Consider the following 18209-nt stretch of genomic DNA (forward strand, 5'->3'; position numbering starts at 1 on the left):
AGAATAATAATGGGGTAGAACTGGAAGAATCTGTTTATCTTTACTAAAAATACAGTTTTGCTGATTGGCAGCAGAGCTGTCACTCATGTGCTCTAAACCAGCGATTCTCAATGTTGGGTGCCCAGATGTTATTGGACTTCAACTCCCATAATCCCCAACCAAAGGCCACTGGGGCTGGAGATTATGGGAGCTGAAGTCCAATAAAAGCTGGACACCCAACGTTGAGAATCCCTGCTCTAAATGAATGATACTATAACAATGCTTTCTTTCTTTCTTTCTTTCTTTCTTTCTTTCTTTCTTTCTTTCTTTCTTTCTTTCTTTCTTTTGCTGAGATGAATCATGCTGCACCCTTGCCTTAAGGCCAACCAGCACTGTGTCTGTAATATTTCTGTAATTCATTCATTCTTTAATTCATTGTGTCTGTAATTCATTCCTTGATCTAGAGATTAAACTGGAAGGGGAAAGGGAAGTTCTAGAAGGAAGGAGCTCAGTCTGTCTGCTGCTGCATGCATAGAAAGAACCAGAACATTAAACCTTGCATGCCTTGTGACTCTTCTGCACCCTGAGGATCATTCTAAGGGTCCTTGGCTTTCTAACCACTTCAGTATCCATTGAGACTATATTAAAAACGATGAGGCCCTTCTTTGTTTCTTGGTTCTGCGGCAATACGCTACATTGGTAGAGAAAATCCAGGACAACATGACACTTATCTTCAGGAAAGTGTGGTACAAGTTGTTCAGTTGCTGTGCGGCACTATCTTAGTAATGCCACATTTCCTATCCTTGTTTTGTGAACCAAAGTCCCTGGCCTTAATGTCATGTGTCAGAACTTCTCTTCTTGAATTTCATAATTAGTTAATGGCCTGGTACTGTCTCACAACAGAAACGCTTATGAGAATGACTTAATCTAGATAAAACTTAATAGAGGGTGAATTAATCAGGCAAATGACCATGGAATGCTTTTTATACTAGGATATTCCCTTTGCATTTGGTTATTGGCATCATGCAGTTCTGTGTGGGCATCAATCTGCTAATTTCCCAATGCAGAATGTAATCTATGAATGTACTGGTATCCCCCTCACAGAATGGCTGTGTGAAGTAGCCAGAGACTGGCTAACTAGCTGAGAGCCAGATTTGGGGACTCCACTGCATCTAGTGGGAAGGCGATGACCCTGGCAATGTTGTACCTCTTACTGACCTCTTAATGGAGGGAAAGAGGTCCCTCTTTCATATAAAGGCTGCTTGTAGCTGGCCAAGGAGGAGTGAGGGTGTAGGCTGGTAGCTCTGAGAGGGCAGGGTGATGCAACATTGCTTCTCTATCACTGAAGGCCAGACCAGACAAGATGTTAAATTTGCTTTAACCTCAAAAATGGTGGTGGGCAGAGGGGGCCTGCATTCACTGCCCTCCGACAGCACATGGCCTTTGGATGGAGGAAACCAATGGTAGTTCCATTCCTGCTAGTAAAATAGCAACTCCCGGGGAAGCGATCTGAACTGGGACTGCAGTGTAGGAGGTAATGGGTTTTTACCCTTTAATGCCACACCGTCTCCCATGATGGTACCATCTGCTGAAATGGCACCTTCAGGGACAAATAATCACTTTGGGGGCTTTCAGTGGGAAAACAGGACAGAATCAATGGATTAGACACCTTCTACCCTCACACCACAGTCGCTATCCAGATTGGGGCTGCTCATGAGAACTACTTTAAAGGTGTGGTGGGGGGACAAAATAGACAACAACATGTTTATTGTCATGTCTAGTTTGGCCCTGAAACATACACTATTGAAGCTCATAGTACAAATTAAGCTGGAACCGTCCCAGTAACTTCTCACAGCCTGCCCATTTTCTCCATTTCTGGAATCCTTATTTGTTTTAAAATAGATATACCTGTGGACATGGATTTGCTTTTGTTCTAATTGTTTACATTTGCTACCTGTAGACAGAGTTTATTCTGAAGGGATCACTTATACTACTGTCAAGCCAAGCATCCCCCCGGGGCAAGAAGAACTCATCTTTTTGCAAGAGCAGGTGAAAATTGGGGCAATTTCTATGGATAAAGCATTGGAGAAGTTCAAACAATGGCAGAATCATAGAAGTGGATTAGAAGCCATCCAGCAGGTAGAATTCTCAAGGGTGCTTATAAATTGACTGTTATTTTCAACAAGATGGGTCTCAAATTTGCATGGGGTTTTAAGTCTTAATTTTACTCAGCATGAGTTGGCTTTTTCATTCAGCTGGGTTGGATATTCACATGTCATCCCAGTCTTATGAATAGATATACATATAACCAGGAGGTGAACAAAGTTCAGAATTTACAGACCATGAATGCAATTCTAATGACCACATGCAGATTGGTTTCTGACAATCTGGGGAATAACAGCTCCATGCATTTTTGTCTGAATCAGTGTTCCCTGTAACGGGGATCCCCAGATGTTGTCGATAACAATTCCCATCATCCCCAGCTGTAGTGGCCTTTGATTGGGGATTATGGGAGTTGTAGTTAACAACATCTGGGAATTGCTGTTATGGAGAACACTGGTCTGAACCCCAACAACTTGCAACTGAATAAGCTCCATGCAGTTGTGGAGTTTTTGTATTGGACAAAGGAAGTGTTGGTATATTGACAATCACTACCACTGATGTAAAGGCCTATATGCACTCTGAAGTTTAAATACAGCTCCTGTGCAAGTGGAGTTCCCCAGGAACATGGCAAGCTTGGAGTGGGCCAAGGAAGAAAAAGTGAAGATGGGCCCTCCCCACCTCCTCTTCTTCAGAGAGGCACGAGGGCGAGAGCAAAGAGCAAGATGTGACCCAGCTAATAGACCCCCCCCACAAGGGCCCAGGGATATTTGCCCCCTCCTCTTGTGGTATTGTACCTAGGCCCCTGGGTTTCTGCTTTCAGCTCAGTAGAGGAAGCAGCTTCATATGTGACTGTGGGAGGTAGAAATAGAGAGGTATTTGGCATCAGCATATGGCATTGTCAGGCAAATGCTGGACTCCAGACGTCGGAGAGGGCCTACTGCTGCTGTGGCCTGCAGTATCACTGGTCTTCCTCCCCCGACCCCTCCAGGCCCCACACATATGGGAGCCACAATGTAGGAGCAAGCCCACTGGAGGGCACTTTGCTCATTTCCCCTCCAACCTGGAGTCAGTGGTCAGACTCATAAGTAGGGGATTTTGCACTATCCACACATTACATTCAACACTTGCACAATCTGGGAATAGTGCACACAAGTACAGATTTGTACACAGGTGCAGTTACTCACATGTTCTGTTGAATGCCTGTACAGCAGTAACCTTCCTATCGGAAGCTCCGTTTGAGAGGCTTTTAAAGTGAACATCCGTACAGTCATTTACATAAAAACATGTGCAAGTGTGCAGACACCTGAACACAGGTACAACATCATGTCTGAATGGAGCTGTAGTCATGACCAGCTTAAGCTGAACTGGGACCTATCTATGTCTTTTCAGACTGTGCCGAGTGCTGGCAGCAGCTCACGTGCAGGCTAATGTCACATAAATCACAGTTAAGATTTGTTCATAGAAAATACATCATTTGATTGGTCAATCTGAAGTCAGCTGTGCTTTTTAAGTTTACTCTGTTTCCTTTATTGTTGATGGGTCTACTCTAGGATATTACGTATGAGGATTTCACTTGTGTTTCTACTAGGCAATTGAAGAGACTGTGGAGGGCAAATAAAGCTGATAGAATAAGGCTTAACAGGTTCTTCCTATGCTCCCTTTACAGTCTAGATTGTTGTAGAACACTTTCTTCTGATTAAGTGAGGATCAAGGCAGGCTCTCCCTCTCTCTCTGTGGATGATAATAATTGCCTCTGGCCTTGGAGAGTGGGTGGCAAGGTTGGTGATGGGGCTTCATTTGCAGCAAGAGAAAACTTTCCACAAATCCTTTATTATCAAATGCCAAAACTACAAGGCTTCTTCTAAAAAAAAAGAGAGGGTTTTTTCATGCCTTTAAAAATGATTTCCTGTGCTAAGAAGCTTAAGTGTGCAGAATACTAAGAAGCTCAATTCCTCCAGCTACTCATTCATTATTTTTAACAATCAACTGCAGCTATTGATTTTTGTGTTGTTTGTGTGTTTGTTTCTCACTTAAGGAAAAAATACGCCAGCTTAGAGACTCTATTATCAGAAAAAGACCGGAGGAGGAAAGCATGTATGGTAAATTACATTTAACTAGCATTTCAATAGGCAGAAGATGGGGACTGTAGGATAAAGAAGGCTACATTTGTACTTGGAGGCTGTACCAAAACTCAATGAAGGCCCTGGAAAGACTTTCATTGAGGATTTCCATCAAGTTGGATCGAAGGGTTCTCTTCCACCAGCAGAAGGGAAGCTTTGATACAACTCATCATTTGGGGCTTTTGTCAAACCTGAAGATATGCCTTCCTTTAGAGAGACACAAGATGCTACATATCTTATGATTAAGATTTGGAAGTTTAAACATATTTTATGTTTAAGATATGGAAGTTTATGGAATGCTAGTGTTTTAGGCAATGGAAGCAGGGATTGTGTTTCTAACAGCACCAGGATGTGATATAGAACTGAATCTTCTGCTTAAAGAATCTTAAAGTGTATGGCAGAATTTTAAAGTGTATGGCAGATCTTTCTAGGAAAGCACAGAAAGTTGTCAGGGGAAGCATAACGCCAGCCTCAACTCAGCTCACTCAGTTTGTGTCTCAACTGAACTAACTCACCATCTCCCACCACTCTCACATTCACCAAGGCCGCTTTGCACTACAGCCTCTGCACTGCCTCCACATATACAGAGGCCTTGAGATGCCCCTTGACGAAGCCTTGAAGTGCCCACAGCTACCCATTTTGAGAGCTGCTACAACCACCCCTAAGAGTTCCTTTCCAGCCCTCAATGCTGGCTATATCCGTTTGTTCACCCCCTAGCACCACTTCTGGCTGCCAGAGAGTGCAGTAGCAGAGGTGGGGTGGCGGAGGAGGGCTAGGGCAGTCACAGTGACTTTCATGTACCCCACTGCTGCTGAAGAAGAACCCAGGCACCTTTAGAGGGCAGGCAACAACACTGCAGGATGGGAAGGAACCTTAAGTGGTGCAGTGGGGAAATGCTTGACTAACAAGCAGAAGGTAGTCGGTTCAAATCCCTGCTGGTACTTTATTGGGCAGCAGCAATATAGGAAGATGCTGAAAGGCATCATCTCATACTGCATGGGAGGAGGCAATGGTAAACCCTGCCTGTATTCTACCAAAGAAAACCACAGGGCTCTGTTTTGCACCAGGAGTTGAAATCGACTTGACAGCATATTTTACCTTTACCCGAAGAAAGGGCAGATGCACTGAAATTGCCGCTTTCAAGAAGGAAAATCTATCCATAATCCTCCCTGTCTCTCTTGCCAAAGTGCCAATCAAGACAAGTGTTGATATTGTGCTGTGCTGTGGTCATGAGGGGTAGATTGTATTACTGTAAGGGCACCCCCAACACACATACACTCGTAATGTAGAGATATACCCATTGTGAGCAGGGACCAACCAGCAAATCAAGGAAGAGGTAACAAAAAAACTGTGTTGTCAAATATATTAACCACAGTGCATGTGTGTGTTTTTCTTCCTCGCAGATAAAATCACCATTGTTCATCACCCAAATGGTAAGTGATATTAGCTCAATCTCAAAAATTATAACTTAAATATGTTTACAAGTTACCCCCTCTCCCAGACTACTTTCACTGTAACTAACAAGCTGCTGGGTGGGAATGTATTTCCACAGAGATGTCTTCTTCACCCAAAAATGATATTTTGGCTGGCCCCACTGAGTATGCGGAGAATCTATGTGTATACTCAAATGACTGATTTTGCCATTGCAAGAAAATGGTTTTGTGGGGTTTGTGTTGTGGGCTTGTTCATTTTTGCAGTCAATGATATGTAGAATTCATATATTCCAAAGGAGGAGTATGGAGCAGTGTCATTTAGAAGGGATACAATGAGGTCATCATGCACATGACCTCTGGCCGCCACTCAGGAGGGCTGCAGGGAAGGCAGGCCACACACCCACATGAGTGGTGGTGTGGTGGTGAACCAAGCTGAGACCGAAAGGAGGAAATCCTCCCGCATCCCAGAGAGACCTGTGCTTGGCACAGCCACTTGGCACAGCCACAGCCACGCACGAGGAAAGCCTTCTACCTGGCAGCTATTGCCCAGACAATCAGCTGCCAAGGTAGAACAAACCCATGGTTTGTTCTACCATGGTAAAAGGCCGGGTATAAGTATTGGGCTTATCATCTATAAATAATATAATCTGATTACAACTGCAATAATAAACCAGTGGTTCAGGGGGAAATGCTTGACTAACAAGCAGAAAGTTGCCGGTTTGAATCCCCACTGGTACTATATCGGGCAGCAGCAATATAGGAGGATGTTGATAGGCATCATCTCATACTGCACGAGAGGAGGCAATGGTAAACCCCTCCTGTATTCTACCAGAGACAAACACAGGCCTCTGTGGGTGCCAGGAGTCGAAATCGACTTGACGGCACACTTTACCTTTACCTTTAACATCTAAGGCAATAATCAAAGCAGCAATTCTCCAGTTAAAAACACAGAGGCTGTGTATAGTGTCAACTGGATTCAAGCAAGGCAATTTTAAATTGTGCCTTGTAAAAGGAACAATTTCTGTCTGCCTTCTAATGGTGGAGAGGAAGGTAGTCAGGTGAACCACTCATGGCAGGAATTCCAGAAATAGAGGGGCACACCAAGAAGGCTCCAGAGCTGTACCTTTGGGCCAAACTAGACATTGGGAGGATTCATGCGTTAAATATATGCCTACTCCATTTGACCATAAAGCACAGTGGCATCTACTTTTTATACCAAGATATATGTAAATGGAGGGAAGAAACAAAACCTACCCTTCCCTCTCCATACCTTTCTGTGTTCTGCTGCTTTAAGCAGTTTTTACCCAGCCAGGCTCACATTTAGTATTGAAGCATGACGGAGAAGTGCTTAAAAGCAATGGAGCCTGGCAAAGTAAGATGGGGAGGGATGGGGTTTTCTCTGTGCTCACATTATAGTATAAAAAGTAGACCCTCTGCTTTATCGATCAAAGGGGCAAGCTCATGTTTTAACAAACACACTGTTGCACCTAACATCTAGTTTGGCCCTCAAAGAGCAAGGCACCCACAAATGGGCCTAGTCAGATCTCCATGACTAGGAGGGAAATATAATTACTTGACTTACTTGAAGGCATCCCTTCAAGTATGCTGGGCCCAGACTCTGTGAAGTTGCAAACCCTGAGCACCTGTATATCCCCTTTCTCAACTGGTTTCATGCAAGCGCAAACCAATGACTGGCATTTATTTATTTGTATAGTTTCTGTGAAAAGAGGAAGTGACAATCTTAGTACTGAAGGAGTTGTATACAGCAGTCCATTTAGAAAGCAGGTAGGTATAAATACTTCCAAAAATTTTGCTTTTGTTCTTTAAAATTAAAAATTGGAGATATTGGCTGACATGATGAGGAAAATTACTCAAAATAGCCCCACTGGAATTAAAAGGACATGTTAGGCAATGCTTAACTTGTCTTTCAATGGAACTAGTTTGAGTAATTTTCTTCATGTCAGCCACTGATTTTGAAACACGGGACTTCTCAAATGATGTTACTTAATAATCAGTGATGTAATACATGTCCCTCCATCACTTAGGAACATCTGAAAATATCATCTGGATGACAGATCTCAAAAGCATATAGTTGAAGAACAGCCCTGCTGGATCAGGCCCAAGGCCCATCTAGTCCAACATCCTGTTTCACACAGTGGCCCAACAGATGCCGCTGGAAGCCCACAGGCAGGAACTGAGGACATGCCCTCTCTCTCCTGCTGTTACTCTCCTGCAACTGGTATTCAGAGGCATCTTGCCTCTGAGGCTGGAGGTGGCCTATAGCCCTCCGAGTAGTAGCTGTTGATAGACCTCTTTCAACTCCATTACCACTCCCCACCCCACTAGTACCTGAAGCCTTTTAGATCCCTCTATTAAAATTCACTGGCCAACGTTGTGCAAGGCAACACTGGCATTTCTGACCCACCAAGGCTGCTGTGCATCTGAAAGCCAGTCCCAGCAGTGTTGCACGAGAGCACTGCGTGAGAAGGCAGCTGCACAACTCATTACGACAGTGTGTGGGAACTTGCACAGTGCTGTTTCCATTGGATGCTTATTTTCAGTATTTGTCCCTCAGAGCACTTAAGCAAAGGAAGATTTGACCTGTGCAAATGTAATGCAACCTGATTAAGGAGAAGCTGTTTAGAAAGTGTTTAGTGTTTAAGAAGAAACTTGATTTCTCAAGTTGAATGAATGAATGTATGTCCTGTTCTTAGCTGGAGTTGCAGCTAGGTTTGGTTGCAGGTATTCAGAATCACAGACAGGGTTGGTTACAATCGGGCTGCATTCAAGGCAAACCAAGAAGTAGAGGGCAATATCCAGACTAGTTAGTCGTGACTAAACATTACTGAAATAAATGAGAAAATTAGTCATGACTGATTAATGTTCCATTAGTTTCAATGCATCTTAATCATGTCTAACTTAGTCTGGGTGCTGCCCCGAGAACCTGGAATGTTAATGCAGCAATTGTCTGGAATCAACTGTGAACTGCAGCAGCCCTGCAATAAGGCTGGTGTCTTGAGTGCCACCCTGCCCCTCAAGGAGGTAAATGCTTGGGCATAAAGAGGCATTCCTCTGTTTTGTAGGTGTTGGGTCCAGTGGACCTAGGGAGCCTCTTGCTGCCCTTGGACCATGGCGTAGCCTCCAAAGAAGGAAGAGAAAAGAATCACCCAACTGGCTAGCAAACTGCTGTTTGACTGGGAGAGTGAGAGGGGCTGTGTGGACATGCCCTGGAGTTGGCCATGTCTTCTGCGATGGCATCTTCTCTTCCTTCAGATCATGCCCTGGACACTATGCATGCCTTGGGAAACAAACTAGCCCACATTGGTTGGGCAGTGGGCTATCACAGGCTGAAATGCCCACACATCATCAGAAATGCTGAAACTTCTCCTGGTCCCTGAAATTAGATTCCTCTGTAGGTGCTCTGATATCCATATCAAAAGATTCATGTTTACACCACAAGTTGAGGGCAATACCACAAATGATGTTGTTACCCTTACCAGCTGCTCCTCTCCATTCCCTTCTCTTGGTGTGCAATCCGTGATTGTATGCATTGAATTTTGCAAATTATGCTGACTGAACCCGCGGAGACTTGTGGCAATAAAGTGCATCTTGTTTTAATTAAATTTGCCCCTAAATGTCTGCCTGGGTCCAAATTGCTTCCTCAGCTTCATCCAAAAGCCATTCAGGATAGCACTGGGTCCCTTTGACAAATTGTTAGTTTAATGATTACAAGCACTATCCTGATTGCCTGGCTGAAGATCCTTAGAGCTTCATCTCCTCGCTAGCATCTTGTTTTCATTCTCCTTGGTGTCAGCTTGCTCATTATTCATGAGCTGAGTTCCCCATTATAGGAAGGAATGTCTCTCTGTGTATTTATAAGGAGAAGGGTTACCACCTTTTTCTAGCAGGTCTTGGGTGCTTTTCATAGTTGCATGAAAAAGAGGGTGAGCTTTCACCATTACTGCTCTTCCATCAGGGCAAACCAAGGCCCTGTGGGATTTTTGCCTTTTAAAGATCTGTATGAACAAGCCCTAGGTAATTCTTACAGTATTATTATCCCCTTATTACAAACAGGAGAACTGAGGATGAAAGAGAGTAGCTTGCTTAAGGCTACCTGGTTAATCTGAACACTATATAAAAGTTAAGAATTGTTACAGATATAATGACCAATATTTATATATCACTTTTCAACAAAGGTTCCCAAAGATAGAGTTTACATGGATATAAATAAATACATAAAATGGCTCCCTGTCCCCAAAGGGCTCACAATCTAAAAAAGAAACATAAGACAGAAACCAGCAACAGCCGCTGAAGGGATGCTTTGCTGGGGATGGATAGGGCCAGTTGCTCTCCCCCTGCTAAATAAAGAGACACCACTTGACAGTACTCTATTCTAGAAACCAACCAGGTGTTCATAACTGTGGTCAGATCCATAAATACCCTGTAGGGATAAAATACTCCAGACATGTATTTTGCCCCCCAATTGCCTCCCCCCATTTCAGAAATCTAACATGTGGGACATACTGCACCCAACCCGAAATGCCCATTACCCCTTCTGTCCCCTCCCTCAATTTGTTTTTTTTTCTAGTGCCGCCTCTGCTGCCCTAATAAACTGCATGTGTCATTTCAGACTCTGCTTTGAAACCTGCCAGGAAAAGTGCACATGTCTGCAAATAATAAACGGAGGTAAGGGCATACATATTCAAGGTATTTTGCAAAAACAGAAATTTCCATTACTCCTATGGCCAGTGTATTCGTTAATATAAATAAACTTATTTCCCTCCTTTAATGTCTATTGAAAATTTGCAATGTTTAAGATGCTAATTCCTCAATTTTTGGATATCTATCTATCTATCTATCTATCTAGCATTCAGAAACCCAAATGTGAACATAATTGAAGAAACTGGGTATTTAAGTTTGGGTATTTCCCAAGGTGTCAGGCAACATGGTGGCATTCCTAAAAGCCATAAGGGCTGTCACTTAGAAGAGAGCAAATATGGTTTTCTGCAGCCCCCAAGGGCAGAACTAGAATATGAATAAGACCTAGACTAAAATCTAGTTGTAGTAGATTTTGGTTGAACCTTAGGAGAAACTTGGTAATGGCAAGAGGAGTCCAGCAATGAAGGGTGAAAGGCTCTTGCTCACTGGGGGTCTTCAAGCAGAGATTGGACAGGCTTCTGTTGGGGCTGCTTAGATCTGGATTTCCTGAATGGAGCAGGGCACTGGACTAGGTGGCTTCCAAGGTCCCCTCCAACTCTATGGACCTCTAAACTGGTAGCTGTAGTCTGCTATGATGTTTGTTTTAGGTTTAGTTTCTATATTTTGCATGCTGTTGCTTTAACTTGGTTCTAAGCACCTCAAATACCCCAGGACAAAAGTGGCACAGAAATGAATAAATAATGAGAAAATGATTCTGAAGGGCTGCCTCCATCTGGGGAAATAGGGTGCATTCGTGTTCTTTTGTACGGTTCTGTGCACAGCCCAGCAACAAGCTAGCTGGTATCACCCTCAGAATTTCAAAGGTATAAATATTAAGGTTGTTTACATGGATCTGCAGAAACACTAATTAACTATCAGATCAGTACAGGATCCAGTATCTTGTCATTTAAAAACCAAGCCATTCACAGCTTGGCTGCCACCATCTTCACCTAGAGCAAAACTTGCCAGTGTTTTTATTAATGAGTTTGACCTTCTTACTTGGGGCATCTCATTATTTCCTTCTGCAGGAATGTTACCTACTTTTAAAATTAGCTTGTTGATACCTCTGCCTCCCTACCACTGTATATTGTACCAAAGGGGTGTTGTTTTTAATCACTAGTAGTATCTGCACCTTCCTTTCTAATTATTTCTTTTCTACATTCATTACCAAATCATGTAAACATCCCAAGAGATATGAGCTATTAGATTTGACTACAGGGACACACACAGAGAGAGATATTTTTAGAGATGTGCCCTGGGTTCTTCTACAGACATACAAATTCTGAACTTTAGCTGCTGGTTTATAGCTTTACATAAGAGCTAGTTGTTTGCTAACCTGTTACACCTCAGTTGGCATGGCCTGCAACACGTGTGCTTCTGTTCCTGCACTATTTGTGTGTATTTTGCCCTGGACTCTGTAGTCTCTGCAGCACAGACAAAATAACACTCTTCCTGCTGCTCCTTAGTATGCCACAGTTGTAATGCCCAAAGCTCATAGGTCTACCAACATAAAGGCCTTTTCTCCAGTTGCGAACTCTGCTTTCATAAACCACCACTGGGATAGAAGCTGGTTCCCAGAATATAAGGATTCAGTTAGGTCTGGGCGTTTCCCTTTGTCTATGCTTGAAGTATTTGGCATAGGCAAACAAGTAGAACCAAGAACTAGGAGGAAATCAGATGCATTCCCCATAGCAGCAGAACTGCACTTCTATCCATGATTTTGTGACTGAAGGTATAATGCTAAATGACTCACAACAGGCACTGTAATATACAAGGTTTACACTATGGCCCTAGTCCAAATAAATGAAGGAGAAAGAGAAAGAAAGACAAGCAGAGTGTGGTCTCGCTCTCCTGGATGGAATGCTGGCAGGGTAGGCCTGAGGCAGAGTTGCAAAGATGATCCCTTGAGGATCCAGCATTAGAAAGAGGCAGATCAATAGCAGAAAAGTTCTGAGGGGGGTAGTATCTACCAAGTGTCTTGTAAAACAATGCCCCAGTGGCTGGCAGGGATTAATCTCCTCATTGCATGAATCCCATTCATTATTGTATAATAACAATTATTATTATTATTATTATTATTACATTTATATCCCGCTCTTCCTTCAAGGAGCCCAGAACAGTGTACTACATACTTGAGTTTCTCTTTCACAACAACCCTGTGAAGTAGGTTAGGCTGAGAGCGAAGTGACTGGCCCAGAGTCACCCAGCTAGTTTCATGGCTGAATGGGGATTTGAACTTGGGTTTCCCCGGTCCTAGTCCAGCACTCTAACCACTACACCACGCTGGCTTTCCAACCAAAAAAAAAGTTCCCAAAGCAGTTTACATAGAAAAAGAAATAAAACATCCCCAAAGGACAAACAGTCTACAAAGACATATGAGGTAGACACCAGCAACAACCACAAGAGGGATGATGTGTTGGAGTTGGATAGGGACACTTGCTCTCCCCTTGCTAAATATAAGAGAGTCGTCACTTTGAAAGGTGCCTTGCTAAGTCTGCAGCCGTGAACAGGGGGAAATGTCTTGCCATTTAAAAACCAAATTCTAATTTGGATCTGCATGATTGGTGTCTTTGCCTGATATCCGTTAATCTGTTTACTTCTTGATATCCTCTTTCCTGTTTTCCTCTCTGAATAGAACTCTCACTCTGCATCACTCACTTTGCCAGTCCCAAGATGCTTTTCATGCAGGTTTCCAGCTATTCTGAAATCCCCAGAATGCCTAATATCTGCTGCTGCTTTGGGCTCTTCTAGTTGTTGATGAATTCATGACTTCTTATTGTCCATGTGGACGGGTTCCCTGGCGATTTTTGATCTTCCGTGAGGGAGAGATAATTTTTATTGGAATGATGGAGCCAATACCCACTCTATTGGATAGTGCCCTTGGTACAGGGTTTGGGGCTCCCCTCCACAAATCCTTGTGGCATTTCGTACCTACAGTATGCTTATAGACACTTTGGAGATTGGAATGCTAATGTAAAGATCAATCACAGTCTAAGGGCATGCCAAACAGCAGAGGCCTGTGCTCCTAGGTGAGTACTATAGCACATGGCCAAGCATAAGAGATCACACCCTTTGATAAATGAGATCCCTTGCTCTCAAAACAAGAAGCTCATCACGTATCAGTGGCTTGATAAAAGAGGCAGCATACTTCCAAATGAGGAGCCGGAAAGGGTTAACTCCCTCTTAGTGTTTAGGTACAGTTGAACTCAGCTGATCAACAGAAGCTGTAAAGAAACAAGATCAGGAAGGTCATCATTAAAATGTTAGTGCGGAAAATACAAAGAGAACCTAGCCCTGCATATTTCACTATTAGCCTCTCCTAATCTGTCTAGCAGATTTTCAGGCTGCTAAACAATGTGGTAATTTTGAGAATTTGGTAAGGAGGTGAATTTACAGATATAATGAAGACTGTTGGAATGGAAATATCATATAATGTTTTGAGACATGTTTTTGAAGAAGAACTTCCTTCTTATTTTCAATATTTACAGCTTAGAAACTTCTTAAAATAATCCATTGGAAATATGAATGTAATTAGACCTTTAACTCACTTTGAAAGCTGTTATAGAATCCAGAGGTGCAAAAAAAAAAAAAAAGATGTTGTTTTCGAAATATACAGAGTACTTCTAAAACCAGAAACAGAAAATATTGGATATAAACGAAATGGGAGACTGATTTGCAGACCACTATAACTGAAAAACAATGGAAATGTAAAAATATACAACTTTCAGATAACATTTCTTTTAGATAAAACTTATACATCAATACATTTCTGGTATCTTATTCCAAGGAGACATGAGAATTCATAGCACGGTGACTGGATACTGTTGGAAATGTAATGATTACATGAATGTATATATCATATGTGGCAATCTATTCGCAGAGAAGATTTCTTCTCTTTTCTAATTCTGCAGATTTTATTTTGCTCATAGAAAGCAGGTTAATGAGGCACCTTTTAAAGAGATGTCTTCCTTATATGTAGCAGTGGGAAAGTAACTGTCCCTACTTGGTGAATCATAGTCTCTTTCCAGTGGTCCCATTCACACATAACATGGAATCAAGGGTCCAATGGACCTGTAGTTCTGCCTTCCTCCTCCCCACCCGCCGCACATGCGCTTACCTGTCCGCGTTCACATGAAACTGACAGGAACCAACCTACAGTCAGGGAGATTGCAGAGAGGAGGAGAAACTGACTGTGCAGGCTTTCTTCTGGCATGAAAGACAGCCCTAACAGCCAGAGAGAGGGTGGAGCTTCCTCCCCCAACTCTGGTTACAGCGAGCACAGCCTGCAATTCAGAATTCAGACATACTAGCCAACCTCGCACAGAGCGTCTGTGCGTTCTTTGGGGCCAGCGGTTACCTCTTCCCCCCTACCTTCTGCCCCAGTCTCCGCTACCTCTCCACCCCACTGCCACTTCTGCCCCCCCCCCTTTCTTCCCCCCTCCTGGGCCTTGCCTCCGTGGCCGGGCTAGACCTGCTGCTGCCTGTGGCCTCCGCAGCCGGCCTGCCGCCGCCACGGCGACCAGTCCTCCTGGCTGTGCCTCAGCCAATCAGGCGTGTCCGTTGCCCAGCCAATCAGCTGCGTGCTGTGATGCACATTCCAAGGCACACCCAGGAGAATTAAATATATAGATAGATAGCAGCCAGCTGCAAACCTTGGGCAGGAGCAGCCAAACTCACTACAGACCGAGGGTTCAAATTTTAGTTTGTGGAGGTTGCTTTTCTGTCAGGACTGGGGTTTCATGAATTTGGACGTACAAGAAAGTCAACCTCAGGTTCCTTCACCTCTAGTTTCCCACTACGTATGAATGCAGCCAGTGTCTGTTGCTGGGTGTGTGTGTGTGTGTGTGTGAGAGAGAGAGAGAGAGAGAGAGAGAGAGAGAGAGTCTTGTTTTGGGACAGGAAACCATTTTCTTATATCTTTTGCTATGGAAACCACTTTGAGAACATTTTGTTGAAAATCAGGATGAATATTTCTAATAATTTTGTAATATAATTGTCCTGGATAATCTGAAATACATATTGAGAAATGTACTCTGCCATTCAACCAGCCTTTTATTTTAGTGATATACTGACCTGGTAGCATCCGTTCAGTAATATACCTCTTCCATTATTCCCTATTGTGCAGCATTTGTACTTGCTCTGCATCATCTTTTCCTGCTTAACAGGCCATGCACCAATCAGTTTACATCTTCTGTTACCAAGAGACAATCCCAGTTTCTTCAGCAAACTCAGCTGGACCAAGCAAAGCCTCAAAGAGAAGATAAGCAAATGTAGCTGTCAACAAAGCCCTTTTTTCAAATGCTTTACCCATTATTGACTCTAAACAGCAAGTAAAAAGGAGTAAATAACACAACAATGTCCTATTTTGTACTTTATGTTTTACTTTGAACATTGCTCCTAAAGTGCTAGTGAATTATACTTTGTGAGCTTTTCTTTTCTTTTTAATCTGAAAGTTGAAAATTCACTGTCCACTTTTAATGGTTAGATGATGCATGTACATTTTTTCATTAGTCTACTAAGATTCTTCTTTATCTATACAATGAAAAGGAATTATAACTAAACTGGGGGAAAAACATTTTAAAAAACATATATTTCACCCCTCTGGGTGCTACAAAAGTCTTGAGAAGAAAAGAGGTTTCTAAAAAACAAAGAATGTTCCTTCTGTTATGGTTTCTGCAGCATAACTGAAAATTCAGACATCTATTTTCAGTCATATGAAAAGGAAAGGAAGGCGTAAGATACAAAAAGTGGTGGCAGGAGGTGGGAAGTGAGATATGGTGGGGTAGGTTTCTTTGTGTCAGTTGGGCAAGGAGTCAGGCAGAGTGCCAATACATGTTCTTTGCCATGCATGTGAATGTTATGTCTCACATTTAAACCAATCCCAACAGTTTTTAGAGTTCTCTGTGCCCTAAACTGATATACATGGCGTCCAACTGCTATGCAATCCTATGTATGCTTAACAGAAGTAAGTCCCATTGAGTTCAGTTGGACTTGGTCCCAGGTAAGCGTGCATAGGTTTGCGGCCCTAGCTATTCAAATAGTAATATGCTTGTGACAGGACTCATATTTTTGGGCAAGGGGAATATGAGATGTGCCAATAAAAATTAGCAGCCATGAGAATGAGCTACAAGAGGGGTTTTTTTTAATGTTATGTATATTTTGCAATGCTTTAAAATATGCATATGTTCTGTATATTTTTAATTGTATGTATTTTGCAGTGGTTTCAAATATGCACATTTTTCTGTATATTAATTGTTGAAAGCTGTCTTAATTTTACAAAGGAAAGTGGGATATATACCATGAAGAGAATTAATGTTCATTTCTACTGTTATAAAGTCTTTATGATTTATTCAAAATTGTAATTTGTGGCATGTTACAGGAATCACATTTAGCAAGAGAAATGATTATGTTCTAATTTTAGCCATTTTCCCCTAAAAACCATCCAATTGTATCTTTGTGCATTGCATTTGAATGTAAATCAGTACTAATGATTGACACCTATTAGCATGATTATAAAATACAATGTTTACACAGAGTATTTGGAGTTCTGTATTTGTTTAATATGATTCCCAGCATAAACAATAAACAAAGTGCTAAATTCTACAGGTACAGTCCCCTCTATGGAAGTTTACAAAGAAGTAAATGCCATTGTATTTGGTGGGGTTTGCTCTCAGGTAAGCATACATAGGATTTTGGCCTTAGTTGCACAGATATATCCCAAATTAACTCAATGGAGGAGAGAACTCAGTATAAACCAAGCAAAACATAATAGTGAATTCTAACATTTAGAGACCTTATACCAGGCCTGCTCAACTTTGGTTCTCCTGCAGATGTTGGCCTACAACTCCCATAACCCCTGGCTATTGACCACTGCGGTTGGGGATTATGGGAGTTGTAGTCCAAAAACAGCTGAGCGGTGGGACAAAACTGAGCAGGCCTGCATTATACATTCATATTGTTTGAATCCTGTAAAGCCCTGGGACAGTGGTGACACAAGGCCACTGTGTGTCTGATGCAGGATGACAAATGCTCCCTCCCCTTGTGTGCATTGTCCTCCCCCAATTTTCCTTTTTTTTAAAAGTGGCATCTTGCACATCACTGGTGCTCCAATAATCCTAAAGTGGCAGAAAGGCACCTTTCCACTTCACTGGTGCTCCAGTACTTTGCTGCCTGAGGCATCTGCCTCACCGTGCCTCATGGAAGGGCCGTCCCTGCCCTGGGAGTCTCAGACCTATTCTGACTACTTATCCCCTGCACCACTGCAGCAGCTTCCAAGCAGAGGGAGCCTGCTCTACTGTAATGCTGTGCAGAGAGCAAGCTGATAACTCGATATAATGGGTGGAACCGATACTGCAACTCTTCAGTCCAGGAGATCTGAGGAAGCAACAGGGGCCAGGCTGGCCCTGCATCACAGTTCCTCCAGGCTCAGGTGTCCTCTGTCTAAGCAATACCACCTGATGGATCAAGAGCCTCGCCTCACCTTCATAAACCTGGGAGGAGAGCTGGTCTTGTGGTAACAAGCATTAATTGCCCCCTCTGCTAAGCAGGGTCTGCCCTGGTTTGTATTTGAATGGCAGACTGCAAGATATTTCCCTTAGGGGATGTGGCTGGCTGCTCTGGGAAGAGCATCTGCATGCTTGCATGCAGAAGGTTCCATTTTCCCTCCCTGGCATCTCCAGATAGGGCTGGGAGAGACTCCTGCCTGTAAATTTGGAGAAGCCACTGACAGTCTGTGTAGACAATACTGAGCTAGATGGACCAATGGTCTGACTCAGTATATGCTTCCTATGTTCCTACTTGATCATCCTACTGTCCACAACCATGTCTTCTGATCCTCATCTACCCAGTCCAGCACTTGACACCAGTCTATCTTGAC

The 18209-nt window shown here is 42.9% G+C and overlaps 1 protein-coding gene and 1 long non-coding RNA gene across 8 annotated transcripts in view; one reads left to right on the forward strand and one right to left on the reverse strand.

Annotated features, from left to right (window-relative positions):
• Window positions 1–16861, forward strand: part of BANK1 (B cell scaffold protein with ankyrin repeats 1) — a 191360-nt gene extending 174499 nt beyond the window's left edge. For 6 of the 7 annotated variants that reach the window (XM_053258221.1, XM_053258220.1, XM_053258224.1 and 3 more), the window contains exons 11-16: window positions 1940–2118; window positions 4118–4181; window positions 5606–5635; window positions 7350–7420; window positions 10266–10321; window positions 15459–16861. In XM_053258221.1, the coding sequence (XP_053114196.1) occupies window positions 1940–2118; window positions 4118–4181; window positions 5606–5635; window positions 7350–7420; window positions 10266–10277 (356 nt within the window). In that variant the 3' untranslated portion in view covers window positions 10278–10321; window positions 15459–16861. The remainder of the gene's footprint in view (window positions 1–1939; window positions 2119–4117; window positions 4182–5605; window positions 5636–7349; window positions 7421–10265; window positions 10322–15458) is intronic. The other variant, XM_053258219.1, reaches the window with a different exon arrangement.
• LOC128328335 (uncharacterized) lies at window positions 9784–14731 on the reverse strand. The gene is made up of 2 exons (XR_008309145.1): window positions 13882–14731; window positions 9784–13557 (listed from the first exon to the last, which is right to left on the reverse strand). It is a non-coding gene; the product is annotated as an uncharacterized LOC128328335 (long non-coding RNA).
• Window positions 16862–18209: the final 1348 nt, after the last annotated feature.

Source organism: Hemicordylus capensis, chromosome 5 (assembly GCF_027244095.1).
Source record: "Hemicordylus capensis ecotype Gifberg chromosome 5, rHemCap1.1.pri, whole genome shotgun sequence".
Classification (NCBI taxonomy): Eukaryota; Metazoa; Chordata; class Lepidosauria; order Squamata; family Cordylidae; genus Hemicordylus; species Hemicordylus capensis.